The 20,648-nt window shown below is 41.3% G+C and overlaps 2 protein-coding genes across 2 annotated transcripts in view; one reads left to right on the forward strand and one right to left on the reverse strand.

The window, feature by feature from the left end:
- The first annotated feature begins 1,008 nt into the window (after positions 1–1,008).
- On the forward strand, positions 1,009–8,623 carry LOC118767063. Its single transcript, XM_036511062.1, has 2 exons — positions 1,009–1,283; positions 5,490–8,623. The coding sequence occupies exon 2, from the start codon at positions 5,637–5,639 to the stop codon at positions 8,004–8,006; it is 2,370 nt and encodes a 789-aa protein (XP_036366955.1). The 5' UTR covers positions 1,009–1,283; positions 5,490–5,636; the 3' UTR covers positions 8,007–8,623.
- An 11,414-nt stretch (positions 8,624–20,037) lies between these two features.
- The window catches only part of LOC115221279, a 41,188-nt gene continuing 40,577 nt past the window's right edge, over positions 20,038–20,648 (reverse strand). The window contains exon 13 of the mRNA XM_036511063.1: positions 20,038–20,440. Coding sequence (XP_036366956.1) covers positions 20,374–20,440 — 67 coding nt within the window. The 3' untranslated portion in view covers positions 20,038–20,373. The remainder of the gene's footprint in view (positions 20,441–20,648) is intronic.

Below are 20,648 nucleotides of genomic sequence, written 5' to 3' on the forward strand. Positions count from 1 at the left end.
TGTTGTTAACACAACGTTTCGGCTGATAAACCCTCCAGCATTTCAGGTCTCTTGGGGAAATTTTCGAATATGGGTTCTCAGGTATTTTTCGATGTTATCATCATCATCATCATCATCATCATCGTCATCGTCGTCGTCGTCGTCGTTATTATTATTATTATTATTATTATTATTATTATTATTATTATTATTATTATTCAGGTCACTGACTGGAATCGAACTCGGAATCTTGGGGTTAGTAGCCCGCGCTGTCAACCACTACGTCATATGCCCGTGGGCATATAATAATGACAGCCCTCATCCAACCCTGCTTGGACAGTCCTATGATCAAAGATGTGGCAGTTTCGATCCTTGATGCCTCTTCTGGATCACATTACTCAACGTGTCTTGTCCCGCCTTCTTCAAGAAAAAGTAGAGTAGAGGCTGAGGGAGAATTAGATACTATTTCTAGCTTACGTAGCCGTCCCGCAGTCGTTGTTATTGTTATTGTTGCTGCAATTGTTTAAACCCAGACTAACTCTGAGAATTTTGATCAAAGACATTCCAGCCATGGCAGGGAACTTAGGACCACATTATCCGAAATGGGCTTCAATTTTAAACACGTGACTTGAGGGATGTTTCGCTATTTTTAGCCAGTCGATGTTATTGTTGATGCTGTTCATGATGATTATGATGATGATGTTGCTAATGAATGTGATGGCAGCGGCGGCGGCGGTGGTGAAGGTGAGGGCTGAAGAAGAACTAAAGAGGAGGAGGAGGAGCAGGAGAAGGAGGAGGAGGAGGAAGGGGCGGAGACAGCAGGGGAGTCGCATTAAACGTTGCTGTCGTGGTTGCCGTTGGAGGCGGGGCCGGGGGTGATTTCGGAAGAAGAAGAAGAAGAAGATGATGATGATGATGATGATGATGATGATGATGATGATGATGATGACGATGACGATGATGATGATGATGATGATGATGATGATGGTGATGATGATGAAGGTGAAATAATGAATTTTTAAAGAGATTAGGAATGTAAATTAAAGACGAGAATAGAAGTGTGTCAGGCAGAGAAGGTGATGTGCCTGGAATGGTGCGGCTGTGATTCTGTTATTTGAGAGGCAGCTGTCGCGGGAAGACGTCGATCCGAACCACGGAGTGGCGCTCTGGGATGGAACGAACCTCTACCACAGCAGTTTGAGGCTGGGATTGTGAGTAGTGTTGTTCTTGTTGTTGTTTTTATTGTTGTTACATAACGACTCGACCAAGGAGGGAAGGTTTCTGTGGCGAATTATTGAGGAAAGGTGAGTCGAAAAAAGAAAGAAAAATTATAACATTTCGTTTCGGTTTCAATCTGTTTCCATGTCTGTCGAAATAATTTCTTTTTTTAGGTCTGTTTGTTTGTTTGTTTGTTTACCTCTGCTTTTCAATTCTCATCTATACATAAACATACTTATATCATATATATGTATGCACATATTTGTGTGTGTATGTATTTATATATATACATATATACATATATACATATATATACATATATATACATACATATGCACACACACACACACACACAAACGCATAGATACATACACATACATATATATCAGGAACAAAAACACAAGTACTCAATAGATTGTATAGAGCGAGTATATTTATGATAATATAACCGATAAATATTGCAAGTTTGCCGTGACTTCGTTTGATGCTGAGGAGAGCATTCATCGGGTGGATGTGCTTCGAATTGAAACACTCTCCCCAATGACTTCCATCTGAATAGAATACTCGATCACACATGAAAATTAAAAGACATCAAAAAGTTATAATATTAACCCAATATAATATTATAATATAAAATAGTATGATATAAAATATTAAAATATAACATATCAAAATATAATATATTGTAGTATAATGTAATTATACATATAATTATCCATATACACGCATATAGTTATCTATACACACGCATATAGTTATCCATACACATTCTGCCATCAATGAAACAAAAAAGAAAAGAGCATTTTAGATGATTTAATCCTCAATACACTTTGTTCAAAAAACAAAATAAATCGATCGTTCTTGTAATTCCGGAATTCCAACAACACTCAATGGTCTTGTTGTTATCTATGTGCATAGGCGCAGGAGTGGCCGAGTAGTAAGAAGCTTGCAGCCCAACCACATTTTTCCGGGTTCAGTCCTACTGCATGGTACCTTGGACAAGTGTTTTCTACTCTAGCCTCTGCCCAACCAAAGCCTTGTGAGTGGATTTGGTAGACGGAAACTGAAAGAACCCCGTCGTATATATATATATATATATATATATATATATATATATATTATATATATATATATTTAAGTCGTCCTTTAATCCTTTCGAAATTAAGTACCAGTTACGTACTGAGGACGATCGAATCGACTGGCTCCCTTCCCAATAATTTCGGGCCTTGTGCCTAGAGTAAAAAAGAATAAGTAAACGTTTTTACAAGAGACATTGATCCTTCTTTAGCCGTTGTTACGAAAATGCCTGAGTGATTTTCTTTTCTTTTATAACTTAAAAGCAATCTAGCAATAAGGTTTCGGTCCCAAGTAGAGTCGATTAAATACAATTCTTAATAAAACTCTCAATTTGTGACTGTCTTTAATGAAACGAGTCTCTGTTTTGGGCAATAAGATATGTAGAACTTTGCCAACAGTCGGTAGAATTAATGTTTTACCAATTCTGTGAACTTTGCTGGATTTAGTAATCAATCGTAATTTTAAGAAACGCAAAACTCATCCTTTTCTGGCAAATCTAAACATATTTAACAACTTTTGCAAAATCGGTTTTGAAATTCTTTAAAATCAGATAAATGTCCGTTTGCCTCGTCAGAGCCATTCTTCTTCCCGAGAGTTCTTCTAATCTTAAAGATTTCATAGATTCGTTGGAAAACACTTTTTGGGGCAGATCAGCTCCGTTGTGAAGGGTTTGTTTGCAGATAACGGACCAGAGAAATCTCTTGAATAGCAAATGTATTATTCGGTTGTGTCAAGGTTGTCGTTATAGGAATCACGTGATCATAGCTCTATGCGTTTCTTCCTTCTTTTGTTTTTATCATTTATTAGTAATTAAATAAGATTCCGCTATCTCTGCGTTTTAACACAAGGAGCCATTTGCAAACAACAGACAATCTTCATTCTTTTTATCTTTCTCACGCCGCTACCCTCTTCCACCCCCTTTCCCTTCCAGCACTCCCCTTCTCTATTTCAATCCCCAGCCCAAGTAGGCAACAGATTCGCCCTCCTTGTGGCTGGCAAGGAGATCACTGAGTTAGATTAAACCTTATAATCAAATATGTTCAACTTTGTCGCTGTGAGCTGTTGCCCTTCCAACTGGGTCACCAGATTACAAAATAACCTGCCTGATCAGGGTTGATATTGTGTAAAAACCCACCAACCCTAGTGAAATCTTATCAATCTGTTTTATTTTGACTGGGTGAACCTTTTCGGATCGAAAACTCATTGCTGCGATTCATATTTACACCTTAAAGCACAAGAGTGCTTTAAAGACCTAGTCAAGAAGTTAGGTATTGATCCCTTTCCACACATAATTGATCTTTCTTCCATTTTAGTAGGGGTCCTTATGTATAAATTCCAGGCGGTCAGTCTGCCGCCAGCCCCTTCTGAGTGGCAGAGTAGGGGTCCGTGGCTTTTAATGTGCAGACACGCTCTTAGGCTACGCCACTTGCAACAATTTCTGGACGGTGGGCGTGTGTGGGCTCCGTTTGTGAGGCTCGTCTTTCTGCACCTCGTCTCCTTGTTGGAGCTGCAGGCCTGGATGAAGAAAAGACCGAGACTGGGCGCCTGGTACCTAGAATGTCGTCAGGTGCTCACAGTCCTCTACCAGTCGGGCAATGGGATCGGTGGATGTTCCGCTTTAGCAATTTATTCTCGGGGAGACTCTGGGCGTTGGCGAAAACGAAATGATCTGTTCCGGAGGACTTTCCAGTCGGGAACTATCATGGATGATTTCCAGCTGTCCTTGGTCTAGCAGTGCTGCCGGTGGGCGTTACCAGTTCGAGTTAAACTCTACAGGTACGGATGTGCTGTCAGGCAGCCTCGTTCGAGGTGCGCGCAAAGTGACGAAACCGTTCTGCACGCACTCGTTCAGTGTCCTGGCATTGCTGCTGTCACGTCTGGGACGGTTCCATCTATCGGCCTCGCCACCCTCCTTTGATCGGGCAGGCAGGGAAATTTTCCTTTGCCTGGTGGCTGTGGCGAAAGCGGTTATATTGTGGATGAGGCTGAAAGGCATGAGGACAGAAACATTTCTATTTGGTGGAGACCTCATCGACTCTTTTAAGTTGCACTTGAAATGGAAACTGAGGGTGGGAAGCGAACTGCTGTAGTCGAGTGAGTTTTTGGAAAGGTGGGAGAAAGTTGCGAAAATGGCAAGAGTGGATGGTACCTTTCTAAGGGTAGATCTGTGAGTCGGAGAAAGGGAATTAAAGAGGGCACTTTCCCTTGGTGTTCAGGGAGATCTTGAATGATGGGGTTCCTCGACTATCCCTAGACGTTCTATCAGAGGGACTACATCCCTATCACCCCATTTTTTTTTACCTTTGTATACATTTCCCTTCCTTTTCATTGAATACTGCATTTTGTCCGTCTTTACGTTCTGAGTTCAAATTCCACCGAGGTAGATTTTGCCTTTCGTTCTTTCGGGGGTCGATGAAATAAGTACCAATTGAGCATTGGGAGTCGATGTAATCGACTAACTCCCCCCCCCACATCCCGTGTCACCTAAATTGCTGGCTTTGTGCCTAAAGCAGAAAGGATTTATTACTGTTGTTGTTTAATCCCCGCTCAGCCCTGGTCCAGCAGATCGATGATCAAGGACCCTCTAGCAGTGAATATTTCGCCTACATCATCTGACGTGTCCTTCCTTTGTAACACGGTATGATGTGATTGAAAGGAGGTTTGGCTGCTACTCATAGCAACACGAATCGATAGAGGAAGCACTATCTAAAAATTCTTTGAGGAATTTCTCTCCAAAGTAGTCTTGTCTTCGATTAAAATCCTATTACGACACCATATTTACATCTCGTCTGCTTTATGGAAATATTTTAGGAATCTTTGGCATTTCACTGCTGCATTATTTCAACGATGTTTTTCACTGAAAACATGAGAGACGAAGTCGATCCGAGCAAGGTTTGAACACAGGACGTGGAGAACCGCAACTAGATGCCACAGCTACTTTGTCGATAATTCTACCAAATCGACGAGAGAGCCACTACGTGGTCACTCCACCGGCTAGAAACAGCGACTAAACCTCTTTCCAATTGCACCTAAGGAATGGCACATTGGATAAGGGGATTCAGGATGCACTGTGTCTAGAGAAAGGGCCGAGATAGTCATGGGTGGAATGCATTTGATCAATAGGTGTACCCAATCAGGGGGTGGGCAACCTAGGATCAAATAATGTCAGGTGGGAATAATATTTGTAAATTCTGTATTTTCTTCTTTTTCTCTAGAAAAGATGCTGCGCGGCTGAAAAGACTTTGAGACCAACTTGATTCAAATGAAACTGCAGAGAGCAGCAGATCCTTATAACTGCATGGAAGAGTAACCAGGAAATAAGAAAGTCCGGTCAAAACACGAGTTCTCCCTGCAAGGAAGCAATGTTGCCATCTTATTTGCCAGATTTCGATTCACAAGAATCCCAACACCTGCCTCCATATTTGAACAGATGCAACATGTTAAATGGCCGTAAACTGTCTTTTCCAGAATCAATGGAACAGCATGATGTTTCCAAACGATTCGCACCACAGCAATTTGAAATGAAACGTGAAAACGTTAACAGACGGACAAGAAATATGCCATATTTCCACGACGACGACGTCGATCGAACTCTCCTTCTGACTTATGATGGCGGCAGGCTTATGCGGCCGCAGTCTTTTCATGAAATACCGGGCAGTTGCACGGAGAATAAAATGAACAATCAGATAAATTTCTGCAGTAAAAGAAGAAGCCATGCGGAACCTTTAGAAAGCTCTCTAATGACAGAAGACAACAAGGATCTCGCCGACAATTCTCTTGCGTTAATCCGAGTCCCGAGACATGATGGAGAAATTTCTTTACGACAACAGACGCCATTGCACTCGGACATACTTCACTCTCAAAAAAATTATCCACAACAGTCGAACTTTCCGTTTGTTCCTCGCAAACCGTTTTTAAACCCATATTTAAACCCTCATTTACAAAGATATAACAATTTTCATAAATATACGCCAAATCGACCTCCTTTTTCAACTGGGTTCCCGAATTTTATTAATAACCCTTTCAGACAAAATTGCCCACCTTTTCGAATGAACCCGTCTGGTTGTAACTGTTATGCGCAGCCGACACGATTCCCAACGCAAGAATATTGTCGATTCCCTGCACACCGAATGAAATTATCGAATCCAACACGAGATTATGAGTGGGATTTCATTAATGATGCTGACGATGACCATTACCAATGGAACCAGAATGACGTGGACCCACGGACACATTTTGAATTCTCCAACTATCAAAGGAGGAAGCATCAGAATAATTTTGGTTTAGGTCAGCCCATTTATTGCCATGACGCAATCAGCCTCCAAGAGATCTCGGCGGATCCTTATAGATCTCACTTTAATAACGAAACAGATATCGATGAAATTGAAGAAGAATATTTTACTTACTTGCAGAAAACAATTCCCAATTTCAACGTTCTGCCCAAAAAATCCAATCTTAAAATAACATCCTTGATACCGGAGAAGGAAGAGAAGTCTTTGGCGAATTCCACTTTTGCGTCATCGAACCGAACAAGAAATAACTTTGGCGACCCCCAACAGACTGCTCGGTCTTTGATGCTCATGCGTCTTCTCAAGGTTCTTGAAGAAAATATAGACATGTCGAATTACTCAATGGACTTCCAAGAAAATTACGTTGACAGCCATGGCAGGCTAGTCGATCCATTTCAGACGTATATAACGGATTTAGAACAGAATAAACTAAAATCTCAAAGAGACGAAGCATTTGTTCAAGAAACCTTTTCGTCTCGCCCACCTGTCGTGGTTTTACGCAATCGCCGGAGTGACGTCATAACCCTTGATGAAGGTGTCACTCTTCAAAGTTCAGCGAAGTATATGGAGAAACCGAAAAACGATTACGGAAAGAGCATCAAGCTAAATAACGCATCTCTGCATGATTATCTCAACAGGTCTTTGGACGTTCCTGTCAGGCATCAACAAGCACACCAGACACAACAACAACAACGAGAAGAACAAGAAAAACATCCTATTCTTCAATCACATCCCGAAGTAATAGTTGAGACAATAAGAAGGGAAAGGAGTGTTCGAGAAGATTTTAGTCAGCCGCCATCTTTCCCTGTCCCCGGAGTACACGAGAGATTGTTTAAAACATCGGTTGAACAACCAATTGATATGGGAACTCCATGGGAAAAAGAAAGAGAATTTCAAAGATATAACATGTTTAAACCCCAATTTGTTCCCGAAACTAGAATTTACTCTAATGCCGCTCAAATTCCGCTTAGTCACGACATCTTTGATGGCGAAACTGGCAAAAGAGATGTGATAAATATATCACAACAACGTTTGATCAGAAAGAATGGCGATCCAAATGAAATTCCATACGAAACTATGGCGGAGTATTTCCAATCGTCTGCCGCTGATATTAACCCACGTGTAAGTACGAAATACGTCTTTTTGAAAGACCCAAATTCAGAAGGAATCCAAGAAGATATTTTAAACAAACTGAAATGTCAAAGCAAATTGCGATCATTCGATGAGAAACCTTTTGTAACAGAAGCCCCGGATGAAAGCGATCCAGAGAATGAAGTTCCAGATCGTGAAAGCGAGTTTCTTGGTCGCCAGTCGTTCATGGCACTGAAACAACGATTCGAAACAGAAAAACATGTCCAGTTCGTTGATGAAGATAACAATGGTTCTTTTAAGAATTACCCTTATTTCAAGAGCCGCGTCGATAGCAATGACTATTCCTACTAGATGACGCGTATCGAAGCAATAGCAAACCAAAAATATTGATTTTTGGCGATAAAAAGACAGAAAAATAATATATTATAAATTCTATTTATACATTCAATTGAAGTTATCAGAGAACGACGGTATATAGTTTCGGCATATAATACCCTGAGTTCAAATCCAGCCGAAACCATCTTTTACGTTTCAACTTTCTAGAATCGATAAAATAAATTACAAATCAATTAATGGAGGTCGATATAATATACAAATTCGTGGCTTCGTATTTATGTTAGAAAATCAATATTTACACTGCAAATAAAATAAATAACCAGCTAAATTTGTTTGGAAAGAAATGTCGGGCGTAACGTTTCGTAATCGACTGCTTTTGATAGAAAATGCCAAGGATGTCGATGTAACGAACGAAGTGAGTTTGGTCATGAGAAACCTTTGGCTCTGATGGGCGAATTTAATTAATCGGTAATTGGATGAATAAGGTAAAAGTCATTAATCTTGCTTGTAGAAATAGAGAACATTGAAACATTGAAGATTACTACACACACACACACACACACACACACGCACACACACACACACACACACACACACACACATACACAATGTCTGTTTTTAAGTTGTGTTACGAGAGAAACAATTTCACATTAATCTGATGAGTCACATCTGTACTTTTGTAGAACACAAATTTATTATTCCTTAACAAGAATATTATAGATAGTGACTTCGAAGTCACAGTCAATAACATTCTTCCTTAAGAATACTATATATATATATATATATATCACGTGATCACGTGACCGACCAGCCCATCAGATGTTGTTACACATCGCTGGTCACAATGCGTTTTGCATTGTTTTAGCCTTCGAATGACGCCACCCCGCTGGCTAAGCGAGCAGGCCAACAGAAGAGAAAGAGTGGTGAAAGAGTACAGCAGGGATCGCCACCCCCTGCCGGAGCATCGTGGAGCTTTAGGGGGTTTTCGCTCAATAAACACTCACAACGCCCGGTCTGGAAATCGAAACCGCAATCATACAACCGCGAGTCCGCCGCTGCCCTAACCACTGGGCCATTGCGCCTCCACACTATATATATAGTGGTTAGGGCCGCGGACTCGCGGTTTCGATTCCTAGACCGGGCGTTGTGTGTGTTTATTGAGCGAAAACACCTAAAGCTCCACGAAGCTCCGGCAGGGGGTGGTGGCGGTCCCTGCTGTATTCTTTCGCCACAACTTTCTCTCACTCTTTCTTCTGTTGGCCTGCTCGCTTAGCCAGCAGGGTGGCGTCATTTGATGGCTAAAACAATGCGAAGTGCATTGTGACCAGCGATGTGTAACTACATCTGATAGCCTGGTCGGTCATGGTGGTAGTGGTGGTGGTGATATATATATATATATATATATATACACACACATACACAAGTGTAGAAGGTGCCATAAAGAAAATGTCCTTGTTCCTGCCTTGGTTCATTAAAACAGTTTTTGGATTTGTAGCCGTCTTTTATGTCTTTTATGTCTTTTATGTCTTTTGTGTCTTTATTGCTTCTGACTTTTGATGAAACTATTTTGAAAGTCAATTAAAGAAAAACAAAACCAGCTCCAAATATTGATTCATTTTTGTTTTTACTGGATTTTATTTATGTTCTACACCACCAGTATATATACCCGCAAATATATGTCTACAGGTGCACATGTATATATATGTATATATGTACATGTATATATATATATATATATATATAATATATATATATATATATATATATATATATATATATACCACAAATATCAGGTCATCCTATAAGTTTTGTCCGAATTTTGAATAAAGAAAATAAGTGATCAAATGTTATATTTAATTGAAATTTAATCATCGATGTACTTTCCCTGATTATCTATGACTTCCTTCCATCTATTTACAAGCTTTTTAATCCCATCAATATAAAACTATTTTGGTTTCAAAGCGAAGAACTCTGAAATGTCAGTTTCGACCTCCTTCTGGCTTGCGAAAGTTATGTCACCCAAATGATTCTGTAAACTACGAAACAAATGGTAGTCTGAAGGAGCACGGTTGGGAAAATAAGGTGGATGAGGAATTTCTTCCCAACCAAACTCTTCGATCTTCTGTCATGTGATCTTTGCAGTGTGTGGTTGCACATTGTCCTGATAAAACGTCACTCCTTTTCGATTCACTAAAGCGGGTCTTTTTTTCTTCAAAGCTTGCTTCAAACTCTCTAATTACTGACAGTAGACTTGAGCATTGATTGTTGTATTAGGTGGTAACAATTCAAAGTGAATTACTCCTTTGCAGTCTCACCAGATAGAGAGTAGAACCTTTTTTCCATGAAGTTCGCTTCTCGATTTTGGTTGAGCTTTTTCTCTTTTACCAAGCCACTGTTTACGACGTTTAACATTTCGATAGAAGATCCATTTTTCGTCATCAGTCACAAGTCTATCCAAAAAGGGTGAAATGAGTTCACAAGACTGGAGAGAAGAGCAGATGTCAACTCGGGATTTGCACTTGTTTTCGGACAATTCACGAGGCACATATTTTCCAAGTTTAGGAACCTTTCCAAGTTGAAGATGAAGATAAACAATTGTATGGTTTGAATTAAGCTTTATTGCCAATTCTTCAACTAATAACGCAGGATTTTCTTCAAGTAATGCCTCAAGGAGTTTATCATCAAACTCAACTGGAAGTCCTGTTCGATCTTCATCTTCATGGCTGAAATCTCCACTCCTGAATTTTGCAAACCATCTTCTGCAAGTTCTTTCATTCAAGTATTCTTTCCCATAAACTGAGTGTATGTTTCGAGTCGCTTCGGCTGCAGAGTTTCTTTTTTTGTACTCATAAAGCATTATGTGCCTCAAATGCTATTTGGATACTTCCATGTTAGAAAGGGTTTTAATCAAAGAAATTATTCTGTAAAATAATATTTAATTAGTTTAAATGTACACAAATGCATAAAAATAATTTTTAATTCCACTAAGCATTCTAAAATACTATTAAATTTCATTCAATTTTAAAAAAAAGGTAAAATCGGACGGAACTTATGGGATGACCTGATAAAAGCAATAACAACGAAAATAACAATATGATTATAACCCTGTACTGCTTGATGACTTTATCCCGGATTCAGGAAGTCCATTCATTGGATGAAGCTGACCAATCAGAAACCTTACAATAATCTCCTCCAATAATTATCTCTTTAATAAAACAAAACAAAATACACCTTGTTGAACTGATACAAGAGGTTGTTGTTGTTGTTGTGGCTGTAGTGGTTGTTTAGCCTTAAGGGAGTCTGATTGGCCCCACACCTCCCATCAAAGACGATGGGCTCCAACCTTTTTGCAGCCCGGACCAATTTCATGCGGACTTTTAAGCTAGCTCCTGCAGAGGGCTAATTGGGCCCGTGGCCCCAAACTAAAGAGTGCAACAATAATACAACATTTATTGTTCCCTTACCATTTCAGATTTATATTACAGAAGATCACATTTGGAGAATTTTGAATCCATGTGACATTTGGAGATCAGTGTAAAGCGGCCGGGCAAACAACAGTCTTGGTTTATCATTTGGTTTGAGTATGAAGACACTATTGCCATTTCCAAACACTGAGACAACCAGCATAGAGCTGACCCTGGGGCTGACCCTGCCACAAAGGCCAACAGTTTTCAGTGATTGTCTTTGACTCATGTGAATTGACAACCCCGGCGTTGCCCGGATGTTACAACCACATTGTATTATTTGTTCCTTTCTTATGGACCGATTTGACACATGAGGAGTATGAAGTAAACAGCCCTTCTTTATAAACATCTTTTTCGGTCATTTTTTGATGAACAAAGCTGCAGTTTCCGTCTACCAAATTCAGTGACAAGTCTGTGGTTGGCCTAGGGCTATAATAGAAAACACTTGCCCAAGGTACCATGCAGAGGGACTGAACGTGCAACCATGTGGTTGGGAAACAAACTTCTCAACCACATTCTTGCACCTAATACATGTGTGTGAGTGCGTGGTGTGTGTGTGTGTGTGTGTGTGCGTGTGTGTGTGTGTGTGCGTGTGTGTGCGTGTGTGTGTGTGCGTGCGTGTGTGTGTGTGAGTGCGTGTGTGGTGTGTGTGTGTGTGCGTGTGTGTGCGTGTGTGTGTGTGCGTGCGTGTGTGTGTGTGAGTGCGTGTGTGTGTGGTGCGTGTGTGTGTGCGTGTGTGTGTGTGTGTGTGTGTGTTGTGTGTGTGTGTGTGTGTGTGTGTGTGTGAGTGCGTGTGTGAGTGCGTGTGTGTGTGCGTGTGTGTGTGTGTGCGTGTGTGTGAGTGCGTGTGTGTGTGCGTGTGTGTGTGTGTGAGTGCGTGTGTGAGTGCGTGTGTGTGTGCGTGTGTGTGTGTGTGTGAGTGCGTGTGTGTGTGCGCGTGTGTGTGTGTGTGCGTGTGTGTGTGCGTGTGTGTGTGTGTGCGTGTGTGTGAGTGCGTGTGGTGTGTGCGTGTGTGTGTGTGTGTGTGTGTGCGTGTGTGTGTGCGTGTGTGTGTGAGTGCGTGTGTGAGTGCGTGTGTGTGTGCGTGTGTGTGTGTGTGTGCGTGTGTGTGAGTGCGTGTGTGTGTGCGTGTGTGTGTGTGTGCGTGTGTGTGTGTGCGTGTGTGTGCGTGCGTGCGTGCGTGTGTGTGTGTGTGTGTGCGTGTGTGTGTGTGTGCGTGTACATTTGTTGTCAAATCGAGTATTGTGTCCCGCTATGTCACAAAGTTCCCCAAGCAGAGTTCTATAGAATAAATACCAGACTGAAATACGTAATGAGGTCAATATGATCCATTAATTTTTTGCAGGTGATACCCCCATCATGGTGACAGTCGAAAGACTAAACCCAGGAAAATAATGTTTAAAGACTTAATGGCTTCGTATTTAAGGCAATGGATTACTAACCACCAGATAATGAGTTCAAAACTCTGTACTGAACTGCTGCACTCTAAACGATAACAGTATAGGTACATCTCAGTCCGCTTGACTTGCAACAATTAACAGTTGTGATTTGAAGTTGAATGGTTGGCAGTAAGAAAGATGTCCAGATTTCTTTAAAATGATTCTGCGAAATATTCTGAGAAAAAGTATTTCTTTCACCGCAACAACAAAACACACACACACACAGAGGTGTCTCTGTCGTAACTTGAGCTAAATCTCTCTTAAGACGCAACCTTTCATTAAAAGAAAGACACAAATTTACAGTATTTCGGGAAGAAAAAATGTATGCGATGGGACTGCTACGTCAGAAGTAACTCTGGATCAGGGCTAAACAAAACACAGACAAATATTCTTCACATTAAAAGATTATCTACTAAATAATACTAATAAAGTTGACGGTATATCTTCGAAGTTTCATTCTCTGATAAAACTCCATGTATTTTAAACATTTTCTCATTATACTCTAATATATAAAAATTGTTCAGGCAAAGTCGAACCCCGTAGCTAAAAACCTCAAAATTGTGCGACCCGACCTTAGTTTCGAGGTTATTTTGTAGTTAAAAAGAGTTGTTGTGCAAAAAACATACTTTATTTGGTAGCCGAAAGATTATGGAATCTTTTGATACCTGATACGTCAAAATCGGTAACTCAGTTTTCGAATCCATAAGAAACATACGCACACACAGGCGCCCGTGCACACACACACTCATACACAAACTCTGTTTTATAAATTAAGATGTATGTATTTAAGTATGTATGCATGTATGCATATATATTTGTGTGTGTGCTTGCGTGCATGTATGTATGTGCATATATATATATATGTATTTATAAAATAAGGATATAATCAAAATATGGTTATATCAATGGCCTAGCGCATAACAGTGACCGTATATATACATATATATATATATATATATATATATATAAATATAATATAGCAAGTGTATTCCAGAGGTTTTGAGACTTTTTCAGGGGTGGGGGACATATTAATTTCCCAAAAGTCCCAAACTCTTACTTTCCTTCAAAGCAAGATCCCCTGGTTTCGACGCATTTCTTGCAGGGCTTCGTTCACTTTGTGAAGATCCCAGAGAAGTCTTCCAAAGTGAACGTGGCCATGATCCCTGTCACAGCCTCCTCATGTTTTCCTTCAACTTGGTGGAACAGGGACCAAGGTCTGGGCTGTGGCCATGCTAGGGCACTATCTTGAAGAATTTTAGCCGAAGGGATCGACCCCAACCCTTGTTTTATTGTTTTAAAACCCTTGTTCTAAACCTATCGATCTCTTTTGCTGACCTGACCCTCACCAACACATATAAATACGTATATGATGCCAAAACACTTTGCTAATAGACTTAAAATATTTTTTCTTTTTATGCGGTCTGGTTGTTAGGGAAACCTAACCTAAGACATTCCATCCGTGACTCTCCCATTTTTCTTGAACAATAGGAAACCTAGGATTGCGTTATTTAACGGATTCTATTTATTTTAAAGAGGAAAAGGTGTGATTTGAGGGATATTCATTTGCTATTTCTAGCAGGTTCGGGTGCACACATAGTGGCTTCCTCGTTGGTTCGTGTAATCAAGGTAGAGTGGTATAATAGTGTTTGTGTGTGTATGTGTGCGTGTGTGTGTGTGTTGGTGTAGGTCTGGAGGTGAATGGGTGGACACTTAAAGTGTGAAGGGGATAGGGGTTATCTTTGCAGTGGGTGTAAGGGTGGGGAGGCGCGAGATATCAGCGGGTGGTTCTATGTGTGTGTGTGTGTGTAGTGTGAGGAGGGGTGGTGGTAAGATAACGGGGTGGTGGAGTCGGTGAGCGAGATAGTTGGGGAGGGGTGAGAGGAGGAGGAGGAGGTGTGTGAGGCTGAAGATGTAAACAAACATAAAAGTCTCATGGGAAAAGTAAACAGACAAAAACAAAAAATATCTACTGTTGTTGTTGTTGCTGTTAAGCAGCATGTCAATTCTGATCGGGCAATTTGCTGGAAAATGCACCATGAACCTGTTCGTAGAGTTTATTTCAAATGCAGAATCTACTACTACTACTACTACTACTACTACTACTACTACTACTACTACTACTACTACTACTAATAATAATAATAATAATAATAATAATAATAATAATATACTTCTTTTTCAGCGACCTGTACAGGGCGCTGAAAAGAAAAGGAGGAAGTATAATATTAAAAGAAAGGGCCTGAAAGTAGACAATTACCTACAGAGCGGTGCAGTTCCTTCTTTCTCTCTGATCAGTTACAGGTATTGGACGCATTCTTGTCTGTCTCCTGTCAGAGCTTGTTCCTCCGCGTTCAAGAACTCCACTCGTCTAGGCTTAGCAACACTTCCCGTCTGTTTTCACTGTCTTGTTTTTGTTACCAATTTTGACTCTCCACACAATCCCAAATTTTATTTAATTTGCTTTGCGGAAGCAACTCTTATGTCAAAAACTTATCTTGCTGTGAAATGCTCGAAATACGAAGTAGAAAAACAGCCAACAACTGATGAAGTATCGTTTTTCGTGTTGTATACACACACACACACACACACACACACACATATATATATATATATATATATATATATATATATGTATGTGTGTATGTGTTATATATATGCATATGTATATATACATATATATACATATACATATATATATGTATGTATGTATGTATGTATGTATGTATGTATGTATGTGTGTATGTGTGTATATATATATATGTATATATATGCCTATACGTATGTGTGTGTGTGTGTGTTTACAGACGCACACACATATATTATGTACACGATACTTCCAACTGAGACGGTACAGCTATATCTGATTCTTCAAGTGCTTCAGTTCTGTCGATGTACAGATTCTTACAAGATTGCTGACACTTAGCAATAGTTTCTACCATTGTGTTTATGTGTCATTTTTTTTTATCATTAATAAAACTGTCGGAATTTTTGACGACACGGGTATACTAGTATGTGTGTGTGTGTGTGTGTGTGTGTGTGTGTGTGTGTGTGAGTGTATATGGATACACACACGCATACACATTCAGTTATGAGTTAGTGTTGTAAACATTATCGACCCATCTATGCATACATACACACACGGACTCATATTTATGTTGATGTATGCGTGTGTTTATATGTGTGTGAGAATATGTGTATATGTATGTGTTTGATCATGTGTGTGTGTGTGAGTGTGCGAGTGCGAGTGTGTGTGTGTGTATGTCGGTATGATAAATTCAATGACTTCTTTCTCTAACATGTTATCCTTGTTTCTTTTCCCCAACCAATCCTGTTCCTGCAGCTATCGAGTCCTCTTCCTGTCTCACACCTTCTTATCTCGTCAAGTTGTTGCAGATTAATCTATATCACACAATCTCTCACTCATTTGTTCCAATCTGCATTTACTTTGCTTTTTTTTCTCTCTGTGGGGAAGTCGGGGGTTGTACAAATGTCAGCGACCCTTGCATCTGTATTAAGGAACCTAGAAAAGAAACTGGATTACACAGAATCACCGTAATTTACTAGATTTCACTTCGAGGAATCGCTACCTGACCCTTAATATAGAAATTTGGAATATATGTATATTTCTCGATGTTCTGTGGTCTGAGACAAACCTCCAGGGCAAAGCACTGTGACGCTGCATCTAGTATCTAAGGGAGATATGCCTGAACGTTTTCATTTTTTTTCACTGTGTGGTTAAGAAGTTCTCACCAGAACGACGTGATTTCGGGTTCAGTCCCGCTGCATGACACGTTGGACAAGAATCTTCCAGTTACGGCTCTGGACCGACCAATGATCGCGTCTTTTCTTTTTGCTGAGTCAGAAAGAAAAACCCGTCGAAGGGTTGATCTTGCGGTGACCCTTAGAGGATCAAGTTGTTCGGAGAAAGTTGAGATGTACAGTTATTTAAATTTCCCCATCAGAAGAGACGCTTATCCTCGGAAAAGGATGCTGACTTGGGTCGATACAGTTTGGCAGCACCAGTGCCGTGGCGGTTGTTGATGTCAGAAGCTCAAAAATGCCAGAATAAATACCACAAGGCACCGCGCTTGATCCTTCCAACGGTTCTTACCAGTCTACCGGCCCCCATTGGTGTTTGTTTATCGACATCGAGAAGACCAAGGGCAAAGTTGATCCGGGCGGGACTCGAACTCCGATCATTCACAGAATTCAGAGAGAGTGAGAAGGATAGAGAGAGAGGGGAAGAGAGAGAGAGGGGGAGAGAGAGAGAAAGTGAGAGGATGAGAGACCAAATAAGACACAAAATAAAATAGAAATTTATTTTATTTTCGCTGTTTTTTCTTTTATTGTAAGGTGGATTGTATTTTTATTGATCTATTTATTTATTTTACAAGAGAAAGGCTTTTTCGCCATTCTTCAATCAAATGAGATACAAAAGAAAAAAAATACTCAAAAATGAATTTATTGTCCCCGTCACGAACCTGAGAAGGGGGGGAGAGGGAAGGAGAGTGTGTGGAGAGGGGACAGAGGGAGAGGGAGGGAGAGAGAGAGAAAACTGACGCAACTACTGCAGTGGTGGTCTCGGTGGTAGTTCATGTGGAAGTAAAAGCAGCAGCAGCAGTAGTAGTAGTAGTAGTAGTGGTGGTTGGGATGGTGGTGGTGGTGGTAATTGTGATGGGAGTGGTGGCTGTGGTGGTTGTGGTGGCGGTAAGAGGAGCTGACATAGAAGGGTTCCCAAAACCGCATCAGTTTTTGAAGCCATCACAGTGTTGTTGTTGTTGTTGCTGTTGTTGTTGTTTAAAACTGGTATCATATCTTCACCAAGCAGACCACTGTAAACAAAGGCCAGCCATGACCATCACGCCATTCTAACATCATGCAGCAACACACAACGGATTCTCCATCGTCACACATACCTGTGTGTGCGTGTGTGTGTGTGCGCGCGCGTGTGTGTGTGCGCGCGTGTATGACGGGCTTCTTTCAGTTTCCATCTACCAAATCCACTCACACCGGTTTTGTCGGCCCGAGGCTATGGTAGAAGACACTTGCCCCAGGTGCCACGCAGTGGGGGTGAACCCGAAACCGTATGGCTAGGAAGCCTAGCTTCTTACCACACAGCCACGCCCATCTGGCCTGCATATTCTGCCTGTTGTATGATCAAACTGAACTGATCCAGTCTCTCACACCTATCCTACAATGTCAATCCAAAAATTTGCAGTAGCATCAGTGACATATCGAAGCCGTTGCATGATCAGCTGAAAACTTTGTGAATAAATAAAACTTACATTTAATGGAGTGATATGATTGCTAAAGGGTTAAGATATCTCACAGCAGGATCAAACCTGTGATCTAGTGGTTACAAAGTGAACTTTATAATGAATGATTTAGCCATGCATGTGTCCACAGAGCAACTGCATAGAGGACCCCTCACTGGTTGCTGGTTGATTTATTGACGGCAGAACGAGTGGTTTGAGAGGGATATAGCTGCTATTTTTAGCAAATTCACTGGCTAAGTATAGATTCCTTCTAAATTTAAGGAGGAAGGGTGTGAGTATATGAGAGGTCGCTAGAAATAGCAGCCAAATCTTTATCAGATCAGACACACTAGCAGAACAATGGAAGGACATGTTGAATCAATGTAGTCTAGGATATGGCAAAAGGCAGAATGGGTACGGCTGGAACGCCGGATGCTGAGTTTAAACATCAACAGCAACAACAGCAATATAAAGGGAAAACGGTAAGAAGGTGCGTCACTCGATTCGCAGGAAATAGCAGCCAAATCTGCCCTTTAAATCACAGCTTTCTCGCAGTCCTTACCTAATGTAACCCTACAAACCCCTAAAACAGATGGGACGGTCATTGCTGGATCGCCTTCCATCACATCTGTAAGTTGACTCGAGTCTCAACACCAACAAATAAGAAATACCCCACCCCTTAGGGATTAACCCGTAATTTATGGGGTCTAATGGACATTTTCCTATTTCATGCCTTCGTTCACAGAGCTTGAGAGAAAGCGCAAACGCTGGTGGTTCGATTCCTGGCCTGGAATGTGCATTACCTCCCTGGGGAAGCTACTTTACTTTTTGTTGCTCCAATTCACTTTTGCGTGATCTTGCAACGGACAGTGTTCGGTTTAGTGGGGCGGGAAAGGGGGGCAGAAAGAGTATGGCACCATCCCCGGCGCTTACATGACATAGGAACCCGGATAAAGTCCGGTTAAATGAGCCTGTTGACGCCTGACTGAGTAGAGGTCAGTGTCCAAGGTCTTTCCATCCTCTCCCAGGTTGGTGGGATTGATGCGGTTTGTATTAAAGTTGAATACTTGTCATCAGATCTGTAGGGGGGGGAGAGGAAAGGTTACGAAAGAAGGTGAAGAGGTTATGTGGTCAGGGTGGGCCTGGATGGCAAGGGTATTCAGGTATCTAATTCAGAGGAACAGAGACTGTTGTACAAGGAACAAAATAAGTGGAGAGGAAGAGAGAAAGAGAGAGAGAGAGAGAAAGAGAGAGAGAGGGAGAGAGGGGAAAGAGAGAGCAAATCTGAGAGTTCGGGGCTGTTGCATGTTGGTGAGTTATGGGGAGAAAAGAAGAGGAGAAATCGTTTTTATTTCTTTATTACCCACAAGGGCCTAAACACAGAGGGGACAAGCAAGGACAGACAAAGGGATTAAATCAATTACATCGACTCCAGTGCGTGACTGGTACTTAATTTATCGACCCCGAAAGGATGAAAGGCAATGGCGACCTCGGCGGAATTTGAACTCAGAACGTAACGACAGACGGAATACCTATTTCTTTATTACCCACAAGGGGCTAAACATAGAGGGGACAAACAAGGACAGACATAGGTATTAAGTCGATTACATTGACCCCAGTGCGTAACTGGTACTTAATTTATCGACCCCGAAAGGATGAAAGGCAAAGTCGACCTCGGCGGAATTTGAACTCACAACGTAACGACAGACGAAATACCGCGAAGCATTTCGCCCAGCGTGCTAACGTTTCTGCCAGCTCGCCGCCCTTAACGGCAGACGAAATACCTATTTCTTTACTACCCACTAGGGGCTAGACACAGAGAGGACAAACAAGGACAGACAAACGGATTAAGTCGATTATTTCGACCCCAGTGCGTGACTGGTACTTAATTTATCGACCCCGAAAGGATGAAAGGCAAAGTCGACCTCGGCGGAATTTGAACTCAGAACATAACGGCAGACGGAATACCGTTAAGCATTTCGCCCGGCGTGCTAACGTTTCTGCCATCTCGTCGCCAAAGAGGAGAAATCGTTTTGGTGTCAGAAGAAGCAGGAGGAGGGTGGTGGAGGGCGAGGGAGGGAATAGGGTGAAGGGGGGGAGTCTTGGTTTGGACGCGTCCACACCACTCGGACATCCCATTGCAAGGGAGATAATCAACAAGGGAACAGGACGAAGGCAAGCGGAGAGAGGAGGAGGGGGAAAAGCCCGGTGGAGTGTGTTGCTGTCAGTTCTGTGCTTGATGGCGTTTGCTTGGAGTCTCTTGAGTGGTTTTAACAGATGCCGGACAGCGTCTGGGAAGAAGAAGAAGAAACAAAACGATTTTTAATACAGAAGAAAATAAAATAAATAAGAAAACAGATTAACGAAACAAATTTAAAAGTCAAAATCTCAAAAGAAAAAAAAGAATAGTTATAAGAGTAATTTGGAGGCAAAAGTTAATGAAGTAAATTCATATACCGTGGGAGAGGAGGGGGGCGGAGAGAGAAGAGGGTCAGAGAG

Source organism: Octopus sinensis, linkage group LG18 (genome assembly GCF_006345805.1).
Source record: "Octopus sinensis linkage group LG18, ASM634580v1, whole genome shotgun sequence".
Taxonomy (NCBI): Eukaryota; Metazoa; Mollusca; class Cephalopoda; order Octopoda; family Octopodidae; genus Octopus; species Octopus sinensis.